A 27546-nucleotide genomic window follows, 5' to 3' on the forward strand; every position below is an offset into this window, starting at 1 on the left:
GTTTTAATCTCTGGTACGGTTGAGTTTATGCCTTTTTCATCTTTACTCTTTTGTGACGGGAATTGTACCTTTACGTCATAAATATTAATTTGGCATGGAATCACGTGATCAGTGGATTTTTGTTTTGAGGGAGAGTAGGGGGGGGGGGCTGAAAATTACCTAAATAGTCTGTAGTCATACGTTTACACATGATGACTCTCCAATAGTATAATTTTGTTTCTTTATGGCTAGAAATATACTCTTAGAATCTACAAATAATAGTTACTATAAATTTTGGTTTCGATGATAATCGTAACCTGTGTGTATGTTTGGGGGGGGGGGGGAGGGGGTGTACACCTCATAAGAATAGGAGATTGTTGGCAATTGGAAATTAGCTTATGAGCATCCGTAGAATCAAATAAAATCTCACGAACAAAGTTCCGTAAGATTCATCGTGTCAATAAGCTGCATAATTGCGCTAATGTTATACTAGCACAACGTTGCGTATATGAATGTATATATATATCAATATTTATATAATATTGATTATAGACCTAATTTATTGTCAAAATATGCCTCAGAATACATCAAATCTTATTGAATGGGATTTACATTCACCGAGCCTGTAGTCGCACCCCTCCTTTGTATATTTTTTTATCCGACTACATCCCCTATACCTAAATCAGTCAGGCAAAATTTGTAATTTGCTCAGGCAACACCACTTGCCCACCCCCCCCCCCTTCGAAAATCATAAATTGAAGGAAGAAAAGTTAAACATTTGACATTGCAATGATTTCACCCAACCAACAGTTCTCTAGTTATGTTCATTGCATACGGACCCATAATGCACTACTGAAATTATTGAAAGTCAAAATCCTAAAACATGAGATCTTAAAATAACCGATGTGTAAATGCATCCTGAACGGGAAGTGTCTTTTCCGACGATCTAGGAGTAATTTTTAGCCAAAGCAAATCGTGGTACGCTCTGCGCCAACGGCTGTGGCGCTCCGCTTAGATAGTATCAGGTGGTGTGTTTCATACATGACCTACTGATTCCCCCGATCCACCTTGTGAAAATTTCTGCGGACGCCCTTTTTCTGCGGACGCCCATTTGGGCCAGTAGCCGGGGGCCCCCAGGCTCATCGTTACACCACTGAGATAGTATCAGCAACTGTGCAGCTGAAGTAATCAGGATCTCCACAGGGCTTAGAAAACTTTCCAGAGAATTGTAATTCCGCTTTCTGACGTGTGTTTCTGTTCTTACTGAGCCGCTAGAGAGAACGAGAATTTTCACCAAATGCTCAAATGCTAAAGCTTCCAGCGCCTTTCCCCTAACACCCCACCAGTGCAATTAAGCAGTTGTTCAGTGTTGTTGAGGAGCCGGCAGGGATGTCAGTTCTAGGAGTTTGGGTCTCGACGCAATCGACGGACACATTCAGTTGGATTCTTTGCAGTCGGGGCAGTGTGCGTCCAGCTTTAGATGTATGATTTCCCTAAATCTTATCGTGATTCGCTTCTGGAGTATATAGCCAATCTGTACCAATTACTCATACACTACGCTTAAGTCACACTACTGCCATACAACAAATTAGTATATAAGACAATTGTTCTCATCGACACAGCTGCCACAATTCGTCTGATATAACTTTATAATTCGGACCGAATGTAAGATGATATTAAACTCTTACTGTGTATAGAGACCATTTAATATGCGGGAGAGATAATGTAACCATACATCATCAAATTAGCACAGTCACCCACCCCGTACCCAGCCCGAAAAAAAAACTTTCGACTACGTACTAAAACATCAAGGTGCGACTCATGTGTGTATTTATAAATAAATCATTACCTACAGATAAAGAATCACCAGAATTGACAGTCTGTCCAACGAATAATCTAACTCTGTATTCATAAATACCGCCATCTATTACAAATCTGTCACCACCGGCGTATAGGTCTCGCACCAAAATTAATTGCTCCCATTTATTCAACAATTACAGATATCTCTTATTCATTTTTGGATATCTCTAATGCATTTTCAGATATCTCTAATGCATTTCCAGATTTCAACATATTTGAGATATCAGAAATTGAATTCGAGATATCAAGAATTCGATTTAGAGATATCCAAACTCGAATTAGAGATATCGGGAATGTAATTCGAGATATCCAAAATTGAATTAGAGATATCAAGAATTCGGATTCGAGATATCCAAATTTGAATTAGAGTTATCAAAAATTGAATTCGAGATGTCCAAAATTGAATTAGAAATATCAAGAATTCGAATCAGAGATATCCAAACTTGAATTAGAGATATCGGGTATGCAATTAGAGATATCCAAAACTGAATTAGAGATACATAGACGTAGGGAGTCCAAAACAACGGACGTGTACTACGGTACTCTAATTGTGGTGAAATATTTGAGAATGATTATTTTTGTTTTAGGGTTGCTAGTATGAAGAGTGGTTTGGTAAAAGATATTGTAAATGATGTAAGTGACTGTAAGGATAATATAGGCCTATCATTCTTATTCATATTTTAACCTCTTTACATTTACGATTATTCGTATAGTTGCTAAGTTAAATAACATCACGAGAACATTGCCGTTCTTTACCACCGTATAATTTCCAGTTACATGCGATGTAATTCGTGACGTCAATTCGTGACGTCAAAACGTTTACAGCCATGTATGTTCGTGTGTGACGCAGTTTGTTTTGTTTTGTGCGTTTTCTTTAACATGTCATTGCATTTTATGTGCAATAATTTGCTGCGTACGTCGAGAGATCATATAGATAGCGCCTTGACGCAATCCCTTTAGTCATGCCCTATTCCCTCTGGGAATGCTAATGTTATGTGTTAGTCAAAGGTTTCCTTACATGTCTTACATCGCGCATTAAATCAGTTAATTAATACGCAAGTATTTCGTGACGTCAAAACGTTTGTAGCCATGTATGATCGTGTGTGACACAGATGCGCGCACATTAAAGTCTCTTGTTTTGCGCGTTTGTTTTTAACATGTCATTGCATTTTATGCGCAATTATTTGCTTCGTCCAGAGATCATATAGATAGCGCCTTCGCGCAATACCTTTGGCCATACCGTATTCCATATACCAATGCTAATGTTATGTGTTCGTCAAAGGTTTCGTTGCAATTATTATATCACGCATTAGATCAGTTAATACGCCAGTTTCCGCGTAAGGTAAAATGCGTCACTGTTGCGTCACTGTAGTTTTCCTAAGGTGGAAATATACTGTGATACCTTAGTAACCGTTACCACACATTAGATGTCAACACATCGATTCTTAAAGTTTGCGTACTTGCTACACTTTTACTTTCGGAGCATTCAAAGCGATTATGTCTGAATTTATTCAGAAACCAAGCGAACCTGCGAATAACATCGTCGCATGGGGATTTCCCGGCTGTGATGCGTTGAGCGATGACTCGCTCCGCATCAAGTTTGGTGATTTTGAAGTCCAACCTATGGACAATGATAAGGTCAGTGTGTGATGCTTGTAATACTTCTCATATATGTTTCTTAGCTTAGTCTTGGACCGGGCATATAGCAACACGGGAGTAACACGGTTGTAGAATATCATCAGCTGTGGTGAGCAAAGGTAAATAGCTCGACATATTACTAGAAGGAAGAGAGTACATTCGGCTACAATATCTCAACTCTATAACTGGAGGGGGGGGGGGGGGCAATTTGCAACTGATTTTGAATTATCGTCTACATCTAATAATCGGCGTGACGCCATATGAGCTAAATTATTAATCCTCGTTAAGTCAAGCTTTATTGATGAGTTTGTAGATAAGTTTGACCGATTTTACCTCTATCTCATAGGTCATAGCCTTGGAACGCCAAATCTCGTCAAACTATACACATGCATAATGTATATAATAATGATATTATAACATACAATGATGGTGGCATATCGGTTCGTCCGAATTTGGCCTGCGTTTGGTCGTTGTTACGATGTAGGTAATCATAGGTCACCAAAAGGTCGCAAAAGTGTTCATGTTTTGTTTTCTCAATGTTGTAAGATATACCAATATGCATAGTGTGTTTAGAAACAACAAATCATAACCAATATCATGGCGCCGGTGGTTTGAATAGGAAATTGAGGGCGTCATCACGAACACAAAGCATAGATTAATTATTATATAGTCTATAATTAATCTATGTACGAAGCAACTAGATCAGTACCGGTAATGTATATCCTGATTGGAGTTATGCACGTATAGAGTTGGGAAGGAGTAGCCAGGGATACGATAAAGCAATCATGCGTAATATGTTTCACATAATGAATTATCGTTACAGCTCCCCACCCACTCCCCTCCCAAAGAAATAAATCAAATTTTGCTCATACGCCCATGTGCTTACTGTATCAGGAAAGAAATAATGGATGTCTAGTACAATTATGATATAACATAATATTGGGCAATGTTGTCATCACAATACAATGGAATAAATGCAAAAATGGTTACATCTCAGCATTGTGACAAGTTATGAAGATGAGTCTTAGACTAATGAGTGTTATAATTCTGCGTTATATTTGATTTGAAATTTGATAATTCGTTGTCCCTTTAACCTTCTGTATGTTCTGTGGGCTCATAAAAAAACTAGTCGTAGTCAAGACTATAAGTTTACCGATGATATGCCCAAATTAAGGGGGACCAAAATTGCAAGCATTTTCAAAGACATGATATTTCGGGAAAGAGTTTATAGTTATTTTATTTACCATATCAGTCATGAAAATGTTGTAGAGGAGATCATAAATTTGGTCATTATTAGTAACTGGAAATATTTATAAACCAAACACCAGTTGCTATTTTTTTTCTTCAAATTATTCAAAGGCAGGACATTCTTTGTTCCTCTTTCACAGGTCATCGTCTACCTAGATGACCTAGTTTTCGTGGACGGGGTGTTAGTGGAGGGATCTTCCGGTCTCCCTTCTGTGCCTTCTAACAACAACAACCACTCCATTCCACTTCCTTCAACCACCACCACCTTGGAGGACCAACCAACCGACCAGGAACAACAACTGCAAGAGAGTCAACAAAGGTGAGATGGGATATCTTTAAATTAAGGAGAAAGAATTGGTCTCCTCTACCTTCCAGCCTTTAAGCGTTATTTATGCGGTTCTGTCATATATAATTATTTTGTTAATTATGATGTATCATAATTCTTGTATCAATTTCAAACCGATATTTGATCAGTAGAATATCAATAATGCTAAGGTTACAACAGTGCTCGAGGAAGAAGTTAATGGCGACAAAATCGTATAAAGAAATTACTCTTATCAAGTTGCTTCTATTCTTTTCATTTTAATCAGCTCACCTACCGAAGAACTGCGTGCAACAGTCGCTCTCTGCAACCAAACCATCGCCGACCTCGTCGACAAGAAACTTCTAAAGTTTGAAAAGGCTCAGCGTGGAATATTCAAAAAGCGATCGGTCAGCCATCACCGAGAGCGGGATGACGTCATTCGCGTCCTAAATCGGCTTAGCGAAGAAAGCCGTCAAGTGGTGAAGATCCATCACGATATGGCATGTCAGCTGAAAATCAAGCAACGGGATCAGACGATCCTTAAGAAAGCTGTGACCAGTTTCGGCAAAGAGGTAAAAGCCAATTCTGCCGAGCGTCGAGTAATGAAGGATGACCTCGGGTCAATGACCGTACAGTGTCGAGAGCTGGAGAATCAGCTCAAGGAGACCGACTCGAGGTGGAATGACAGACTTGCTGCTAAGGAGCAGGAGTTTCAACGACACAAGAAGAAGGAGATGAACATGACTCACTTATTACGAGAGAAGAGTCAGACCTTAGATATCGTCACCTCGGAGATCAACACCGCTAAAACCAAAATGACGTCATTACTGGAAGACAACCAGCAGCTCAAGATCCAGATGACGTCACTCCAGATTACTGCTGATAAGACCGAGTACGATCTGCAGACTTCTTTGAGATTCAAAGATAAACTACAAGCTGAAAAGTCTTTTCTTGAATCCGGAGTAAAGAATCTGGAGGAAAAACTGAGATCACAGAGGCAGTTCTTTTGTGAGCAAGAGGAAACCCTACGCAAGCAATGGGGAGAAATGCTTCTCATAAAGGAGAGAGATTGTGAGAGGTACAAGAAAGAGATGGAAAACATGGCCATTACTTTAAACAAGAGCAATAGCGTTGTTTATAAACTCACTGCCGAGCTTAGCAACGCTAAGAAAGAACTTACATCATTGCGAAACGATAACCTGAGTCAAAAGAAGACTATGAAGGTTTTAGAGAAAAGTCTGGAGAAAGTTAAACAGAACTTAACTACTGTTAATGCCGAGCATGAAGCTAACATACAGTACCTCGAATCGGATGTAAAGACCATGGAAGAAAAGTTTGTTTCAGATAGAAAGGTTCATAGTGAAGAGGCAAAGGTCATTAGAGAGATTCACGAAGAGGAGATGACTTGCATGAAAGGACGAATGGATTCTCAGATTGTTGCCAAAGATGAATTAATTCAAAGTCTCCAGTCCGGAATGAAAGAACTAGAAGATAAATTGAAAGAACAAAGACTGTTTCATCAAGATGAAGTGAAGGACCTTGAAAGAGAATACGAGATGAAGCTCGGAGACGGAAAGATCATGACGGAGAAAGCAATCAGAGAAAAGAACGAGCTGCGTAATAAGCTGGAAGAATTGAATCAGTCTTACACAGATGTGATGGAACACAGTAAGGAGATGGAGATGATCCATGAGATGAAAACAACGCAATACATGGGTGAGATTAATCAGCTGGAGGAACAGCTCGCGAAAGAGAAGTCTCAACTGCAACAGCAGACGGACAGAATGGCAGAATATTATAGCAAAATGGTTGAAGAGAAAGAAAACAAACTGAAATGCTATGAACAGAAAATGCAAGAATCTCTCAACCAGATCGAGGTTCTGAAGAAGGCTGTATCGAGAGAGAATGAATTCAAACTGAAAGCAGACGAACTACAAAGACAATTGAACGAGATGAAGAATTTAACAGGAGAACACGAACTGATGCAAGTTCGTTTATTCCTTGAGACCTGCTGCAGTAACGCTGCCATTGAAGAATTAACAGCAACCTTTCAACAAGACAAAACAAGTTATGAGTCTAAGTACGAAATGGAACTTAGCCAGACGAGATATAACTACGACGTTCTTGTAAGGAACAGCAAAAAACTTAGAGAGGAACATGACGAAGCAAAGAAGAAACTGATTGATCTCCTCCAGAAATGTAACAGTACCGGTTTGCAACAAGACCAAGAAGAAATGCATCTGTACCAACCTGAAGGAGCAAAGGAACACATAGGGTCTTTCATGAAACACAAAGAAGAAATGCCTGACACAGACAAGGGTTCACATTCACAGCTATCTTTCCTGGTATGTGAACTTGATCAATATGTGATTCACAGGAATCAGTTCACGCATCATGTAGGACGGGAACTTGTACAACAAAACAAGGAGAATACAGATGAGTTGATTGCACTTGAGGAACAAATAAAACGTCTGGAAAAGACTAACATTGATCTTCAGAAAGATTCAGAATATAAAGCAGATCACTTACGTCAGAATAACAAACAATTGCAAAAGAGGTTCTTAAATCTACAGGACAAACATGCGGACCTTAGGCAACAATACGATAAAATGAAACACAGGATGCATGTGAAGACTAATGGGTTGTTAACATCGAAGCGAGACAAGGGTCTTTTGTCAGATAGTGACGTAGAAGCTGATTGTGACGTCAGAGTGACGCAACTGAAAGGAGAACTGAAAGAGAAAACCAAGGAGCAAGAGGAAATGAGATCGTTGATTCGTTGGTTGAAGAAAGATTTATACAAAGCGAACAACGATTTGATACAACTCAAGAAAGAAAATAGTGAACTTGTTAGTAGTAAGGATAAGTTGGAGAGAGAATTGCAACACTGGATTCATCAAGCTTCATCGATGAGGAAAAACGATGTTTACGCGATGCATAGAGCTATGCAGTTAAAAGAAGCGGAGCGTGTTAAGACTCATGCAAAAATAAATTTTATACAAATGAAAAAGAAAAATATGTGGAACGAGCAGGAAATGGAAAGAATACAGGAGATCGTCGCGGAGAGGGAGGAAGATTTCAAAAGGATTAGCCGGGATTTGGCGGATCGTGAGAGTGACGTCACAGCTCTGCTCAGTGAGTTAGACACAGCAAAGTAAGTATTCATGAAATTTACGTAACAGGTTTGACGTTATACAAAATATTTGGTAAAAATCTTGTAGTTAGAGGAAGGGAATGTTTGGTGACACATTAAATTTTCTTTCTTGCAAACCGGTTAACTGATTAATTTTGGGTTAAACTAACCAGTTATATTAAACCCTATCGATTTGTGTGTGTGTGTTTTCTTCTGAGGACTCCGTGAATGCCAGAATACCCGTAAGAGTAGACTTATATTTCAATGTTACCATCTTTGAAAAAGCTTGTACGCAGGTTACATCAGAAACCACGTCCAAGCAATGTAGAAATATATCCGGCGATAACCTGGGCTTATGTGCGTCCCGTTAAACTAAGAATGACAGAGTATATATATGATTATGGGTGTCTGTGTACAAAACTGATTAATATATATATATATATATATATATATATATATATATATATATATTGCTCCAATATAGTTGGTTTATTATCTTCCATTTACAGGATGAAGGTTAAAGAGAAAACGAAGGAGATGAAGAGGATGCAGAAGCAAATGGATGAAATCGAGAAAGATAACAGGGATCTACAGGAGGAGATCATGGCTTATGAAAATCCTTAAAGAAACAAATATCACACTTGGGGCGGGGGAGGGGTGGGCGGGGCGAGATGGAGCTTTGATGGAAAGGGGCGACATCAAAGCGGAGATTAACCAAGAAAAATGTTGATATTCCCTATGCAATGATAATGAAAATTCTTAAAGGTGAAGAAAATGATACACGCTGAAAGTATTCTATGCTAAGTGCTAAAAATGCAGTAAATTTCACGAACTGACGAGCTATAGTAAAATCTGAATTTGTAAAACATGTGAAAATTAAATAAAATTAAAAATCATAAATCATAAAATCGTTTTTCTCTATCAGTATTTATTCTGTATATATTAATCCTGTTTATGTGAGATATTACGTTATAGATTTTCAAGTCGCTCGGTAAAAATGTTTATTCCTTTTAAACAGTTTTAACCAAATAAGATAAACAATACAGGAAGTATACCATTTAGTATAAACATAACAAGGAAAAGGGAAAATGTCCCCTTACATGCATCTTAAAATGGTCAAAAGCTTCTTTGTGTTTCTCTATCCCTAACGATTCGACCATGCAGTCTTGCCTCCAAAATATTGTGAAAAGGATACCAAACCATTGATTACATGCTGTTATGCATTTGTCGAAATAGAAAGCGACCTCACTCTGTTATCCTATATAATACGTTTGCTGACCATCGCTTATCGGCCTTATGTTCCCTTCTAGGGGAATCGTGATAGAGACCTGACGATTATCACAAAGTCACAGTCTCGATGCAAGGGGCCTGGTGTTGAAAGCGGATTCCCGACTATCCAGGACTTTTTTTATTCAGGTGACGACGGTCAAGATCGGAGTTCAATCGGCCAGTGGTCAGCTGCTGGCTTGACATGACCCAATGTTACCAAAAAAAACCTTTTCCTTGTTCTGTAGAACATAGCCCCCCCCCCCTAAATGCTAATAGCAGAAGACTAGCCACGCCCCTGTTTGCAACTGACGTTTACCGTAGTTTCACTGTTGTTCAATATTCTATTAGAAAAGTTAATTTCTAAACTTCTTCGAGTCCTCATGGCATTTTGCATTCTGGTTCTTTTACATGTCTTTGTGTAACAATGTTCCTGTTAAATGAATAAACACTTAAAAACTCGAGTATTATTCCCGACAATCAGATAATTCATTTTGCGCCACTTTGCATTCTTGAATAAACTCTTCCCTCTACACACATTCATACATACATAGCCTACACAAACAGACACACACTCAGCGTTTCGAAACCAAAATTCATGCTGTGGTCTATCAATGAAGGTTACCAAAATAATGATATTAAAAGAAAACCAATTACCCTTGTCGCCTGTCTACGTATATACTTGTAACAAAAAACAAACAAAAAAGTCATTTACAGGGATTTTATTCTTGATTAATCACTTTCCATTTCGCTTTGTTCTTGCAACTAACTACAATTTCAAATGATGTGATATTCATTTGCCTTTGTCGTTTACCTCCATTTCATAAACAAAAGTCTGTTCAAAGTAGGCCTATCTCTTTTGAGATCCGGCTTTCGGAATCACAAATGATTTCGAGTTGGTTAGCATCATATTTGTTCTCTAGGGTGTGTCACCACAACAGAACTAGTATTTTTCGATACAGGTGACAAACGCCTACAGTGGAATTACGACCTTCCTTTGGACATACAATCAGCGTCCATAGCCTAGTGGTTAGGGTGTCCGCATATAAAGCGGGAGGCCCGGGCTCGAATCCCGGTGGGGGCTGGAAGTTTTTTCTCTGCTCTGGATTTTCCAACTCACTTCAGTTATATAGATGGATAGATAGGTATACACTTGGGCTTGTATGTAAAATTGAAACTGCGGTGGAAAGAATAATATATAGTTAACATTGGATACCTTCACAAACGATTAGGAGCATTAAATTAAAAGAAATATTGACATTGACACTGGATATGTGTTACTCTACAATTGTCGAGAGGAGAATCTCAGTTCATACACTACCGTGGCTGTTATATATCCTGCATTGGTCGTAACCACTAACGGAGGATGTCATTTCTCTGTAGGCTGCATGAGCCTGACACATCCTAGTCATATTTTGGAACTATAACCTTATTTTAACAATATCGGTCTATTCCACTCAGAAAACTTGATTAATACCATGGTTTGAAAGATAACCAAATAGTTGGTAATATAAAAAATAAAAAAAGACTATATTGCACTACACAGCGCACTAAGCCTTGCTCCGAGATTTGGGAGAGCTTGTTGGAGAATTCTTGCATTGCATTTGCCAATCCAAGATGAACAGCGGATGTATGTGCAAAGTGGGCCTGTAATCCGAAAGGAACGGAATAACGTACCGTGTTACGTTTCGTTATTAAGGTTTTATACGTCGATATGGAGATTGTACTTTTGTTGTTATCGCTTTTCCTCTTTTTATCGTCATTTTCGGAGGGAAGTGATTGTGAAATTCATTGTCAATATGAACCATCTGTCAGAACAACAGACTGTTATGCGGTTGTAGGCTGTGACTTCTCATTTCCAAATCTTTCTTTCTCTTATACATACAATATATACATAGTGAAATTACAATTTAACTACACCGGCACATCCCAAAATGAAGACTCATCTCATAGTAGGCCTATTTTGTCGTACAGTGAAATATTTTGGTCTGATAAAGCTCATACAGTGAACCGTTATATTTTTCAAGTGGAATACTCACATGGAGAGAATCCAATGTACTTTTATGATTTCACTTTTGGAATCCTAGGCCTTCAGCCAGAAGACGCAGGAACGTATCGTGTGTCGCTGATAGATCATTATGGCTTGTATGACAATGTTCATCTCCTTCATCATACCTACCGCCTTGTCACAATTTATCAGCCGTCTGCACCTCTTCTTTGTGAATTTCAAGATCTGACTTCAGTTTTGGATGATCGCAATGACTATAAACTAACGTGTTCGATTCCTAACGCATATCCCGTCATAGACATAAAAGTTATTGAACCAAATGACTGTACATTTGAGTCACATTATTCCGATGACGGCATCCATAGTGAGGTAACTATTTCCATTATCTATTGTGAAGATAATTCAACAGTCGTGTGTGTTGCTATCCAGAGACAGTTGGAGTTCATGTCCATCAATGGTTACTCAGATAGTTGTTTTTGGGAAATGACAAAATCAAATCCCGGTAAGTTGTTTTTGAATCTTATATAGGAGCCTTTCAAAGTAGCAAGGTTTCAAGTATCTGTGACACATTACGTTTTTCACTACAGTTAGGCTATTTATATACTGTAATAACATCCAGTGCTTGGAAGCACTCCTACTGACAGTATGAACAGTATGAATATCATATTTCTATCATAGAAAGATTAGGAACTGTTCATACTGTCAGTACGAGTGATTTGAAGCATGCCTTTGAAGAACAGTATAGAGTGGTATAAGCATAAAGAAATTATCCTTAAATGGCTTCGCCTTAGTGGTTCGGCGTCAGTGGTATGAATCTATAACTTCTTAACACACTTACAAGATGAAATAGATTCGTCTTTCCCGTGGTCTCACACACACTCATGGTCGGGCATTTTAAAATGAATGTCATGCATAATTATAAATGATTGTGATTGATATGTTCTCTAATTATTATTAGGAATCACTGTTCAGTTAAAGCAGCAAAAATTTCTTGTGGTGCCTGCTCTTTTCCATTTCACTTTTAGATTGAGCAGAAGAAACAAGTTTGATACAAAGTGAAAGTCACAATCCATGAATGTAATACCAAAATGACATACATCATTTTGATATAAAACAACGGCTTGCCTATAGGATATCAACATATCAAGTACAAAACATTAAAATACTTGCAATATAAAATATAAAATGCAAAATACAACAACTGATTAACCAATCTTCCCACGTTTCTTTTTACTTTTCAATGATATTTGGTTTAAAATATTTAGTTACCTAGCTCGACAATTTGCTGAAAATAATTTTTGGCAGAAATATCGAACTCACCGGACTACTGAGAAACGTTTTAATCTCTGGTACGGTTGAGTTTATGCCTTTTTCATCTTTATTCTTTTGTGACGGGAATTTTAGTGTAGTTGAACCTCTACGTCATGCATGGAATCACGTGATCGGTTGATTTTTTTTTTGGGGGGGGGGGCCTGAAAATTGCCTAAATAGTCTGTAGTCGTATACGTTCACACAGGATAACTTTCCAATAGTATAATTTTGTTTCTTCATGGCTAGAAATATACTCTTAGAATCTATAAAAAATATTTAGTATAATTTTTGGTTTCGATGATAATCGTAACCTGTGTGTGTGTGTGGGGGGGGGGGGGGTAGGTGTGTGTGCACGACACCTTGCTTGTAACCAGGATATATCAAGAAGTGAAGCTTGGAAGAATCTCATATTTAGTGTGTAGTCGTGACAAGTTCAGTACAAGAAGCCTATTGTATTTTACGGAGGTCAAAGGTCATTTGGAGCCACCAGACGCCAAATTGTGGAAACCTTGTTTTATAAGCTACCGTATCTCCCACCAACAAGCCTATTAAACAACATGTGCGTTACACCTCATAAGAATAGGAGACTGTTGGCGATTGGAAATTAGCTTATGAGCATCCGTAGAATCAAATAAAAAAAAAATCCGTAAGATTCATCGTGTCGCAAAGCTGCATAATTACGCTAATGTTTACCGTAGCACAACGTTGCGTATATGAATGTATATATATATATATATCAATATTTATATAATATTGATTATAGACCTAATTTATTGTCAAAATATGCCTCAGAATACATCAAATCTTATTGAATGGGATTTACATTCACCGAGCCTGTAGTCGCACCCCTCCTTTGTATTTTTTTTTTATCCGTCTACATCCCCTATACCTAAATCAGTCAGGCAAAATTTGTAATTTGCTCAGTCAACACCTTGCCCCCCCCCCCCCCTCGAAAATCATAAATTGAAGGAAGAAAAGTTAAACATTTGACATTTCAATGATTTCACCCAACCAACAGTTCTCTAGTTATGTTCATTACATACGGACCCATAATGCACTACTGAAATTATTGAAAGTCAAAATCCTAAAACATGAGATCTTAACATAACCGATGTGTAAATGCAACCTGAACGGGAAGTGTCTTTTCCGACGATCTAGGAGTATTTTTTGGCCAAAACAAATCGTGGTACGCTCTGCGCCAACGGCTGTGGCGCTCCGCTTAGATAGTATCAGGTAGTGTGTTTCATACATGACCTACTGATTCCCCCCTTCCACCTTGTGAAAATTTCTGCGGACGCCCTTGCTAGGAGCTCCTGATAGGGGCCCATTTGGGCCAGTAGCCGGGGGCCCCCAGGCTTATTGTTACGCCACTGAGATAGTATCTGCAACTGCTGCAGCTGAAGTAATCAGGATCTCCACAGGGCTTAGAAAACTTTCCAGAGAATTGTAATTCCGCTTTCTGACGTGTGATGTTTCTGTTCTTACTGAGCCGCTATGAGAGAACAAGAATTATCACCAAATGCTCAAATGCTAAAGCATCCAGCGCTTTCCCCTAAGACACCACCAGTGCTTTTGAGCAGTTGTTCAGTGTTGTTTGAGGAGGCGGTAGGGGTGTCAGTTCTAGGAGTTTGGGTCTCGGATGTTGGATTCTTTGCAGTCGTGGCAGTGTGCGTCCAGCTTTAGATGTATGGTTTCCCTAAATCCTATCGTGATTCGCTTCTGGAGTATAGCCACTCTGTACCAATTATTCATATACCACGCTTAACTCACACGATACTACTCCCACACAACAAACCAACAAATTTGTAAATAAGAAAGTGGTTCTCATTGACACAGCTGCCACAATTCGTTTGATATAATTTTATAATTCGGATCGAATGTCAGATTTACAATTCCTTTGATCTAATTTAAAATTCGGGCAGAACGTCAGATGATATTTAACTCTCACAGTGTAAAGAAACCATTTATGTGGGAGAGATAATGTAACCATACATCAACAAATTAGCTCAGTCACTCACCCCATACCCAGCCTGAAAAAAAGAAACTTTCGGACTACCTACTTGAACATCAAGATGCGACTTCTGTTTGTATTTATAAAGTAATCATTACCTACAGGTACAGAATCACCAGAGTTGACTGTCTGCCCAACGATTAACCTAAATCTGTATTCATAAATACCGCCATCTATCACAATTCCGTCACCATCGGCGTATAGTTCTCGCACCAAAATTAATTGCTTTCATTTATTCAACAATTACAGATATCTCTTATTCATTTTTGGATATCTCTAATTCATTTTCAGATATCTCTAATGCATTTCCAGATTTCAACATATTTGAGATATCAGAAATTGAATTCGAGATATCAAGAATTCGAATTCGAGATACCCAAAATTGAATTAGAGATATCAAGAATTCGATTTAGGGATATCCAAAATTGAATTAGAGATATCAAGAATTCGATTTCGAGATATCCAAAATTGAATTAGAGATATCAAGAATTCGATCTAGGGATATCCAAAATTGAATTAGAGATATCGGGAATACAATTAGAGATATCCAAATTTGAATTAGTGATATCAAAAATTGAATTCGAGATATCATGAATTCGAATTCATATTTTAACCTCTTCATATTTACGATTATTCGTAGTTGCCAAGTTAAATAACATCACGAGAACATTGCCGTTCTTTACCACCGTAAAATTTCCAGTTGCATGCGAAGTAATTCGTGACGTCAAAACCTTTGTAGCCATATATATCGTGTGTGACGCAGATGCGCGCACATCAAAGTCTCTTGTTTTGCGCGTTTGTTTTTTAACATGTCATTGCACTTTATGTGCAATCATAATGCTGCGTACGTCAAGAGATCATATAGTTAGCGCCTTGACGCAATCCCTTTGGCCCTGCCCTATTCCCTCTAGGAATGCTAATGGTATGTGTTCGTCAAAAGTTTCCTTACGTGTCTTACATCGCGCATTAGATCAGTTCATACGCCAGTTTCTGCGTGATAGTGATTACTTTTATTAAGATACCCTCCCAGGTTATTATGATTACATTAAATTTACAGAGATGAAAGTTCGCGCAATCGATGAAGAACCATAAAGACCCACAACGGACTGTATTAAACTATATCACAAGAACAGCTAAGAGTTTGATCGTGTGTGACGCAGATGCGCGCAATTGAAAAGTCTCTTGTTTTGCGCGTTTTCTTTAACATGTCATTGCATTTTATGTGCAATCATATGCTGCGTACGTCGAGAGATATAGACAGCGCTTTGACGCAATCCCTTTGGCCCTGCCCTATTCCCTCTGGGAATGCTAATGGTATGTGTTCCTCAAAGGTTTCCTTACATGGGTTACATCGCGCATTAGATCAGTTCATACGCCAGTTTCTGCGTGAGGTAAAATGCGTCACTGTTGCGTCACTGTACGTTTCCTAAGGAGGAAATTATGCTGTGGTACCTAGTAACACTTATCACACATTAGATGTCAACACATCGATTCTTAAAGTTTGCGTACTTGCTACACTTTTACTTTCGGAGCATTCAAAGCGATTATGTCTGAATTTATTCAGAAACCAAGCGAACCTGCGAATGACATCGTCGCATGGGGATTTCCCGGCTGTGATGCGTTGAGCGATGACTCGCTCCGCATCAAGTTTGGTGATTTTGAAGTCCAACCTATGGACAATGATAAGGTCAGTGTGTGATGCTTGTAATACTTCTCATATATGTTTCTTAGCTTAGTCTTGGACCGGGCATATAGCAACACGGGAGTAACACGGTTGTAGAATATCATCAGCTGTGGTGAGCAAAGGTAAATAGCTCGACATATTACTAGAAGGAAGAGAGTACATTCGGCTACAATATCTCAACTCTATAACTGGAGGGGGGGGGGGGGGGCAATTTGCAACTGCTTTTGAATTATCGTCTACATCTAATAATCGGCGTGACGTCATATGAGCTAAATTATTAATCCTCGTTAAGTCAAGCTTTATTGATGAGTTTGTAGATAAGTTTGACCGATTTTACCTCTATCTCATAGCCTTGGAACGCCAAATTTCGTCAAACTATACACATGCAAAATATATATAATAATGATATTATAACATACAATGATGGTGGCATATCGGTTCGTCCGAATTTGGCCTGCATTTGGTCGTTGTTACGATGTTGATAATCATAGGTCACCAAAAGGTCGCAAAAGTTGTTTTGTTTCCTCAATGTTGTAAGATATACCAATATGCATAGTGTGTTTAGAAACAACAAATCATAACCAATATCATGGCGCCGGTGGTTTGAATAGGAAATTGAAGGCGTAATCACGAACACAAAGCATAGATTAATTATTATATAGTCTATAATTAATCTATGTACGAAGCAACTAGATCAGTACCGGTAATGTATATCCTGATTGGAGTTATGCACGTATAGAGTGGGTAAGGAGTAGCCAGGGATACGATAAAGCAATCATGCGTAATATGTTTCACATAATGAATTATCGTTACAGCTCCCCACCCACTCCCCTCCCAAAGAAATAAATCAAATTTTGCTCATACGCCCATGTGTTTACTGTATCAGGAAAGAAAAAATGGATGTCTAGTACAATTATGATATAACATGGTATTGGGCAATGTTGTCATCACAATACAATGGAATAAATGCAAAAATGGTTACATCTCAGCATTGTGACAAGTTATGAAGATAAGTCTTACACTAATGAGTGTTATAATTCTGCGTTATATTTGATTTGAAATTTGATAATTCGTTGTCCCTTTAACCTTCTGTATGTTCTGTGGGCTCATAAAAAACTAGTCGTAGTCAAGACTATAAGTTTACCGATGATGTGCCCAAATTAAGGGGGAACAAAATTGCAAGCATTTTCAAAGACATGATATTTCGGGAAAGAGTTTATAGTTATTTTATTTACCATATCAGTCATGAAAATGTTGTAGAGGAGATCATAAATTTGGTCATTATTAGTAACTGGAAATATTTATAAAACAAACACCAGTTGCTATTTTTTTTTTCAAATTATTCAAAGGCATGACATTCTTTGTTCCTCTTTCACAGGTCATCGTCTACCTAGATGACCTAGTTTTCGTGGACGGGGTGTTAGTGGAGGGATCTTCCGGTCTCCCTTCTGTGCCTTCTAACAACAACAACCACTCCATTCCACTTCCTTCAACCACCACTACCTTGGAGGACCAACCAACCGACCAGGAACAACAACTGCAAGAGAGTCAACAAAGGTGAGATGGGATATCTTTAAATTAAGGAGAAAGAATTGGTCTCCTCTACCTTCCTGCCTTTAAGCGTTATTTATGCGGTTCTGTCATATATAACTATTTTGCTAATTATGATGTGTAATAATTCTTGTATCAATTTCAAAACTATATTTGATCAGTAGGATATCAATAATGCTAAGGTCACAACAGTGCTCGATAAGGAAGTTAATGGCGACAAATCGTATAAGGAAATTACTCATCAAGTTTCTTCTATTTTTTTCATAATAAACAGCTCACCTACCGAAGAACTGCGTGCAACAGTCGCTCTCTGCAACCAAACCATCGCCGACCTCGTCGACAAGAAACTTCTAAAGTTTGAAAAGGCTCAGCGTGGAATATTCAAAAAGCGATCGGTCAGCCATCACCGAGAGCGGGATGACGTCATACGCGTCCTAAATCGGCTTAGCGAAGAAAGCCGTCAAGTGGTGAAGATCCATCACGATATGGCAGGTCAGCTGAAAATCAAGCAACGGGATCAGACGATCCTTAAGAAAGCTGTGACCAGTTTCGGCAAAGAGATAAAAGCCAATTCTGCCGCGCGTCGACAAATGAAGGGTGACCTCGGGTCAAAGACCGTGCAGTGCCGAGAGCTGGAGAATCAGCTCAAGGAGACCAATTCGAGGTGGAATGAAAGACTTGCTGCTAAGGAGCAGGAGTGTCAACGACACAAGAAGAAGGAGATGAACATGACTCACTTATTACGAGAAAATAGTCAAACCTTAGATATCGTCACCTCGGAGCTCAACAACGCTAACACCAAAATGACGTCATTACTGGAAGACAACCAGCAGCTCAAGATCGAGATGACGTCACTCCAGATTACTGCTGATAAGACCGAGTACGATCTTCAGAATTCTCTGAGATTCAAAGATAAGCTACAAGCTGAAAAGTCTTTTCTTGAATCCGGAGTAAAGAATCTGGAGGAAAAACTGAGATCACAGAGGCAGTTCTTTTGTGAGCAAGAGGAAACCCTACGCAAGCAATGGGGAGAAATGCTTTTCATAAAGGAGAGAGATTGTGAGAGGTACAAGAAAGAGATGGAAAACATGGCCATTACTTTAAACAAGAGCAATAGCGTTGTTTATAAACTCACTGCCGAGCTTAGCAAAGCTAAGAAAGAACTTACATCATTGCGAAACAATAACCGGAGTCTAAAGAAGACTATGAAGGTTTTAGAGAAAAGTCTGGAGAAGGTTAAACAGAACTTTACTACTGCTAATGCCGAGAATGAAGCTAACATACAGTACCTCGAATCGGATGTAAAGACCATGGAAGAAAAGTTTATTTCAGAAAGAAAGATTCATAGTGAAGAGGCAAAAGTCATTAGAGAGATTCACGAAGAGGAGATGACTTGCATGAAAGGACGAATGGATTCTCAGATTGATGCTAAAGATGAATTAATTGAAAGTCTCCAGTCTGGGATGAAAGCACTAGAAGATAAATTGAAAGAACAAAGACTGTTTCATCAAGATGAAGTGAAGGACCTTGAAAGAGAATACGAGATGAAGCTCGGAGACAGAAAGATTATGACGGAGAAAGCAATCAGAGAAAATAACGAGCTGCTGAATAAGCTGGAAGAATTGAATCAGTCTTACACAGATGTGATGGAACACAGTAAGGAGATGGAGATGATCTATGAGATGAAAACAACGCAATACATGGGTGAGATTAATCAGCTGGAGGAAACTCTTGACAAAGAGAAGTCTCAACTGCAACAGCAGACGGACAGAATGGCCGAATATTATAGCAAAATGTTTGAAGAGAAAGAAAACAAACTGAAATGCTATGAACAGAAAATGCAAGAATCTCTCAACCAGATCGAGGTTCTGAAGAAGGCTGCATCGAGAGAGAATGAATTCAAACTGAAAGCAGATGAACTACAAAGACAATTGAACGAGATGAAGAATTTAACAGAAGAACACGAACTGATGCAAGTTCGTTTATTCCTTGAGACCTGCTGCAGTAACGCTGCCAATGACGAAGTAACAGCAACCTTTCAACGAGAAAAAGTAAGTTATGAGTCTAAGTACAAAAAGGAACTTAGCCAAACAAGATGTAACTACGACGTTCTTGTAAGGAACAGCCAAAAACTTAGAGAGGAAAATGAAGAAGCAAAGAAGAAGCTGATTGATCTCCTCCAGAAATGTGACAGTACCGACTTGCAACAAGACCAAGAAGAAATGCAATCTGAAAGAGCAGGAGAACACAGAGGGTCTTTCATGAAACACAAAGAAGAAATGCCTGACATAGACAAGGGTTCACATTCACAACTATCTTTCCTGGTATGCGAACTTGATCAATATCTGATTCACAGGAATCAGTTCACGCATCATGTAGGACGGGAACTTGTACAACAAATCAAGGAGAATACAGATGAGTTGATTGCACTTGAGGCACAAATAAAACGTCTGGAAAAGAATAACATTGATCTTCAGAAAGATTCAGAATATAAAGCAGATCACTTACGTCAGAATAACAAACAATTACAAAAGAGATTTTTAAATCTACAGGACAAACATGCGGATCTTAGACAACAATACGATAAAATGAAACACAGGATGCATGTGAAGACTGATGGAATGGTAACATCGAAGCGAGACAAGGGTCTTTTGTCAGATAATGACGTAGAAGCTGATCATGACGTCAGAGTGACGCAACTGAAAGGAGAACTGAATGAGAAGACCAAGGAGCAGGAGGAGATGAGATCGTTGATTCGTTGGTTGAAGAAAGACTTATACAAAACTAACAACGATTTGATACAGCTCAAAAAAGAAAATAGTGAACTTGTTAGAAGTAAGGATAAGTTGGAGAGAGAATTGCAGCAATGGATTCATCAAGCTTCGTCGATGAGGAAAAACGATGTTCACGCAATGCATAGAGCTATGCAGTTAAAAGAAGCGGAGCGTGTTAAGATTCATGCAAAAATGAATTTCATACAAATGAAAAAGAAAAATATGTGGAACGAGCAGGAAATGGAAAGGTTACAGGCGTTCGTCGCGGAGAGGGAGGAAGAATTCAAAAGGATTAGCCGGAATTTGGCGGATCGTGAGAGTGACGTCACAGCTCTGCTCAGTGAGTTAGACACAGCAAAGTAAGTATTCATGAAAGTTGCGTAACAGGTTTAACGTTATACAAAATATTTTGTAAAAATCTTGTAGTTATATAGGAAGGGAAATGTTTGGTGACCCATTTAATTTTCTTTCTTGCAAACCGGTTAACTGATTAATTTTGGGTGGAATTAACCGGTAATCTAAAACCCTATCGATTTGCGTGTGTGTGTTTTCTTCTGAGGACTCCGTGAACGCCAAAATACTCGTAAGAGAAGACGTATGTAACCACTCTTTGAAAAGCTTGTACGCAGGTTATATATATATATATATTTCTTATTTTTGCTCCAACATAGTTGGTTTATCAGTTATGTTCAATTTACAGGATGAACGTTAAAGAGAAAACGAAGGAGATGAAGAGGATGCAGAAACAAATGGATGAAATTGAGAGAGATAACAGAGATCTACAGGAGGAGATCATGGCTGATGAAAATACTTAAAGAATCAAATATCAGACTTGGGGCGGGGGAGGGGTGGGGCGGGGCGGGGCGGGATGGAGCTTTGATGGAAAGGGGCGACATCAAAGCGGAGATTAACCAAGAAAAATGTTGATATTCCCTATGCAATGATAATGAAAATTCTTAAAGTTGAAGAAAATGATACACGCTGAAAGTATTCTATGCAAGTGCTAAAAATGCAGTAAATTTCACGAACTGACGAGCTATAGTAAAATCTGAAATTGTAAAACATGTGAAAATTAAATAATATTAAAAATCATAAATCATAAAATCGTTTTTCTCTATCATTATTTATTCTGTATATATTAATCCTGTTTATGTGAGATATTACGTTATAGATTTTCAAGTCAGACCGCTCGGTAAAAATGTTTATTCCTTTTAAACAGTTTTAACCAAATAAGATAAACAATACAGGAAGTATACCATTTAGTATAAGCATAACCAGGAAAAGGGAAAATGTCCCCTTACATGCATCTTAAAATGGTCAAAACCTTCTTTGTGTTTCTCTATCCCTAACGATTCGACCATGCAGTCTTGCCACCAAAATATTTTGAAAATTATACCAAACCATTGATTACATGCTGTTATGCATTTGTCGAAATAGAAAGCGACCTCACTCTGTTATCCTATACGTTTGCTGACCATCGCTTCTCGGCTTTATGTTTCCTTCTAGGGGAATCGGGATAGATACTTGACGATTATCACAAAGTCACAGTCTCGATGCAAGGGGACTGGTGTTGAGAGCGGATTCCCGACTATCCAGGACTTTTTTTATTCAGGTGACGACGGTCAAGATTGGAGTTCAATCGGCCAGTGGTCAGCTGCTGGCTTGACATGCCCCAATGTTACAAAAAACCTTTTCCTTGTTCTGTAGAACATAGCCCCCCCCCCCCAAATGCTAAAAGCAGAAGACTAGCCACGCCCCTGTTTGCAACTGACGTTTACCGTAGTTTCACTGCTGTTCAATATTCTATTAGAAAAGTTAATTTCTAATCTTCTTCGAGTCCTCAAAGCATTTTGCATTCTGGTTGACTTACATGTCTTTGTGTAACAATGTTCATGTTAAATGAATAAACACTTAAAAACTCGAGTAATATTCCCGACAATCAGATAATCCATTTTGCGCCGCTTTGCATTCTTGAATACACTCTTCCCTCTACACACATTCATACATACAAAGTCAGACAAACACTCAGCCTTTCGAAACCAAAAGTCATGCTGTGGTCTATCAATGAAGATTACTCAAATAATGATATTAAAAGAAAACCAATAAACCTTGTGGACGCTCTACGTATACTTGTAACAAAAAGAACATATATCATTTACAAGGATTTCATTTTTGATTAATCACTTTCCATTTCGATTAGTTCTTGCACTTACGCACGCCGGGAAGATTTGGTTGTTATAGCTGGACTGCAACCATGCGCCTGACATATCCTAGTCATATTTTGGGACTTAAACCTTATTTTAACAAGATCGATCTATTCCAATCAGAAAATTGTTTTAATACCATGGTCTGAGAGAAAACCAAATAGTTGTTAATAAAAAATAAAAACTATATTGCACTACACAGCGCAATAAGTAAATATATGCTCCGAGATTTGGGAGACTTGTTGGAGAATATTTCGCATTGCATTTACCAAACCAAGATGGACAGCGGATGTATGTGCAAAGTGGGCCTGTAGTCAGAAAAGAACGGAATAACGAACCGTGTTACCTTTCGTTATTACGGTTTTATATGTCGATATGGAGATTATACTTTTGTTGTTATCGTTTTCCCTCTTTTTATCGTCATTTTCGGAGGGAAGTGATTGTGAAATTCATTGTCAACATGAACCATCTGTCAGAACTACAGACTGTTATGCGGTTGTGGGATGTCACTTCTCATTTCCAAATCTTTCTTTTTCTTATACATACAATATACACATAGTGAAATTACAATTTAACTACACCGACACATCCCAAAATGAAGACTCATCTCATAGTAGGCCTATTTTGTCGTACAGTGAAATATTTTGGTCTGACAAAGCTCATGCAGTGAACCGTTATATTTTTCAAGTGGAATACTCACATGGAGAGAATCCAATGTACTTTTATGATTTCACTTTTGGAATCCTAGGCCTTCAGCCAGAAGACGCAGGAACGTATCGTGTGTCGCTAATAGATCATTATGGCTTGTATGACAATGCACATCTCCTTCAGCATACCTACCGTCTTGTCACAATTTATCAGCCGTCTGCACCTCTTCTTTGTGAATTTCAAGATCTGACTTCAGTTTTGGATGATCGCAATGACTATAAACTAACGTGTTCGATTCCTAACGCATATCCCGTCATAGACATAAAAGTTATTGAACCAAATGAGTGTACATTTGAGTCACATTATTACGATGACGGCATCCATAGTGAGGTAACTGTTTCCATTACCTATTGTGAAGGTAATTCAACAGTCGGATGTGTTGCTATCCAGAGACAGTTGGAGTTCATGTCCATCAATGGTTACTCAGATAGTTGTTTTTGGGAAATGACAAAATCAAATCCCGGTAAGTTGTTTTTGAATCTTATATAGGAGCCTTTCAAAGTAGCAAGGTTTCAAGTATCTGTGACACATCACGTATTTCACTACAATTAGGCTATTCCTATCATGTACTGTCATGCCGCTTGGAAGCACTCCTACTGACAGTATGAACAGTATGAATATCATGTTTCTATCATAGAAAGATTAGGAACTGTTCATACTGTCAGTACGAGTGATTTGAAGCATGCCTTTGAAGAACAGTATAGAGTGGTATAAGCATAAGGAAATTATCCTTAAATGGCTTCGGACCGGTTCGGCGTCAGTGGTCTGAATCTATAACTTCTTAACACACTAATAAGATGAAATAGATTCGTCATTCCCGTAGTGTCACACACACTCATGGTCGGCATTTCAAAATGAATGTCTTGCATAGTTATAAATTATTGTAATTGATATGTTCTCTAATTATTATTAGGAATCACTGTTCAGTTTAAGCAGCGAAATTAAAAAAATCGTATAGCTTTCTTGTGGTGCCTGCTCTTTTCCATTCACTTTTACATTGAGCCGAAGAAACAAATTTGATACAAAGTGAAAGTCACATATCATGATTGTAATACCAAAATGACATATATCATTTTGACATGAAACAACGGCTTGCCTATAAGATATCAACATATCAAATACAAAATATTAAAATACTTGCAATATAAAATGCAAAATACAGCAACTGATTTGCCAACCTTCCCACGTTTTTTTTTTGTGCAATGATATTTGGTTTAAAATATCTAGTTACGTAGCTCGACAATTTGCTTAAAATAATTGTTGGCAGAAATATCGAACTCACCGGACTATACTGAGAAACGTTTGAATCTCTGTTAAGGTTGAGTTTATGCCTTTTTCATCTTTATTCTTTTGTGACGGGAATTTTAGTGTAGTTGTATACCTTTACGTCATAAATATTAATTTTGCATGGAATCACGTGATCGGTGGAAATTTTTTTTTGGGGGGGGGGGGCTGAAAATTACCTAAATAGTCTGTAGTCATACGTTCACACAGGGTGACTCTCCAATATATATAATTTTGTTTCTTTATGGCTGGAAATATACTCTTAGAATCTACAAATAATATTTAGTATAATTTTTGGTTTCGATGATAATCGTAACCTGTCTGGGGGGGGGGGAGGGGGGTGTAGGTGTGTGTGCACGACACCTTGCTTGTAAACACGATATCTCAAGAAGGGAAGCTTGGAAGAATCTCATATTTAGTGTGTAGTTGTGACACGTTCAGTATACAAGAAGCCTATTGTATTTTACGGAGGTCAAAGGTCACCAGACGCCAAATTGTGGAAACCTTGTTTTATACGCTGCCGTATCTCCCACCAACCAGCCTATCAGACAACATGTGCATTACACTTCATAAGAATAGGAGGCTGTTGGCAATTGGAAATTAGCCTATGAGCATCCGTAGAACCAAATAAAATCTCACGAACAAAGTTCCGTAGGCTTCATCGTGTCGCTAAGCTGCATAATTTCGCTAATGTTTTAATTTACTAGCACAACGTTGCGTATATTAATATATGTATATATATATTAATATTTATATAATATTGGTTATGGCCTAATTTATTGTCTAAATATGCCTCAGAATCAGTGGCGTAGCTAGGATTTTTTGAGTGGGGGGGCCATGGGGGGGCTGTTCTTTCTAGCGGGGGGGCCGGAGGTTACTATCTAAGCGGAGCGCCACCATGGTTGGCGCGGAGCGTACAGAGAAAATCTGAGATTTCAGCACCCCCCAGATCACAGGATATGGCACCTGTGAGGCAAAATAGCAACCAAAAAGATGTGCAACTTTGGTGACAGAAATGCAAAAAAAGTTTTTTCTCTTTCATGCTGACTGGCCTTGCCAACTCAACCAGACTTTTAACTTGAGGGAAGTTGGCATCATTTGCAGGAATTTCAGAATTCCCAATATTTTATATCTCTACCAGTAGTGGAAAATCCTGTTTCGACATTTTCGTGGCCATAAAAAAGTTGTTTTGTGGAATATTCAATGACATATATTCATTTGACTCGAGGCAATATATGAATACCTGCAGGGGCGGCGATCTGTTTCAAATATTGGGGGGGGGGACATCTGCTTGGATGCAGGTGAATTACTGTCAAAGCGGAGCGCCACCATTGGTTGGCGCGCAGCGTACAAGAAAATTTCTGGTTTTGATAGCCCCCCAGATGACCGGAAATGGCACTTCTCGGGCTTGAAAATGACCAACCAGATGTACACTTTTGCCTGAGAACCAAGTTTTTCCTAATAGTTTTTTTTTTCATTCATAACCTTTTGTCAAGATTGTCACCAGTCACACATCATGTTCAACCTCATTGCATTTGTAGGTAATTCTACGTAACGCCCCACAATACCCGTCAGCCACACTTTTCAAGGTTTTAAGCCCATTATTTGTTCAGAATTTGAATAATAAATTCACTTCAAAACATACCCATAATGTTGCACTAAATTTCATCTATGGACAACCAATATAGAAAACCCCCCTCAACCACTAACAGACCGGTCAAAATTGTACGAGTTTAGAGGGAAGTATACTATGATGAAGAATGTTGGTCAAGGGATTTTCGAAATTTCAGACACAGTTAAATTATTGGTGTACAAATATTAAAACCTCTTATAACGGCTACTATAAAACTTCGATATCATAGAAAATACCAAAAAAATATGCTCGAGGGGGAGGGCGGTCTCCACCCCTTCACCCCCCCTCCCTTGGCTACGCACCTGCGGTTAGAAATCTTGTAGGAAACAGGCCAAATGGAAACCCAGTGAACCCATATCGATGTGGATCCTATGTATGATTGTACGTACTTACACTCATACACAAGATGCAAACCAAATTTCATTACGGATGCGGTCCGTCTAGCTATTCATTTCGAGAAAAAAAAGTAAAAACTACTTTCGGTCATATATAGTAACAAATTGTGACACGGTTAGACAGGCGCTTTGCGAGGAATTTGCCAAGGGAGGGGCAAAGCTTGTACCCAGACTTTCTAAGCGTAGCGCAACATAAGTTGGCGCGAAGCGCAAAAGAAAATTTTGGCCGAAAATGCCTCCCAGATCGCTGGAAATGGCACTTCCCAGGCCTTGTAAGTTGCATCTAAGCATTTTCTATTTTGAAATTACTAGCGATATCATAAAAAAATACAAAACATATGCTTAAAAAAAAACTATGCCACCAAATATTGGGGGGGATATAAGATACTATATCCCCCACCTAAAATATTGGGGGGACATGTCCCCCCCCGTCCCCCCCCCCCATGATCGCCGCCCATGAATACCTGATACCTCGGCTCAGAACAAACGGAGCCAATCTTTTGATAGATTGTTGCACTAGGTGGAAGCACTGAACATATTTTCAGCAGATATCGC

The 27546-nt window shown here is 38.6% G+C and overlaps 1 protein-coding gene across 1 annotated transcript in view; it reads left to right on the forward strand.

Moving 5' to 3' along the window:
- Positions 1-2451: 2451 nt before the first annotated feature.
- LOC139959167 (uncharacterized) overlaps positions 2452-27546 on the forward strand; it is a 33106-nt gene continuing 8011 nt past the window's right edge. Inside the window, exons 1-10 of the mRNA XM_071956766.1 lie at positions 2452-3477; positions 4866-5044; positions 5316-8183; positions 8672-8768; positions 9473-9615; positions 16259-16445; positions 17821-17999; positions 18268-21126; positions 21468-21564; positions 22274-22416. Of these exons, the coding sequence (XP_071812867.1) occupies positions 3337-3477; positions 4866-5044; positions 5316-8183; positions 8672-8768; positions 9473-9615; positions 16259-16445; positions 17821-17999; positions 18268-21126; positions 21468-21564; positions 22274-22416 (6893 nt within the window). The 5' untranslated portion in view covers positions 2452-3336. The remainder of the gene's footprint in view (positions 3478-4865; positions 5045-5315; positions 8184-8671; positions 8769-9472; positions 9616-16258; positions 16446-17820; positions 18000-18267; positions 21127-21467; positions 21565-22273; positions 22417-27546) is intronic.

The sequence above is a fragment of the Apostichopus japonicus genome, chromosome 18 (genome assembly GCF_037975245.1).
Source record: "Apostichopus japonicus isolate 1M-3 chromosome 18, ASM3797524v1, whole genome shotgun sequence".
Lineage (NCBI taxonomy): Eukaryota > Metazoa > Echinodermata > Holothuroidea > Aspidochirotida > Stichopodidae > Apostichopus > Apostichopus japonicus.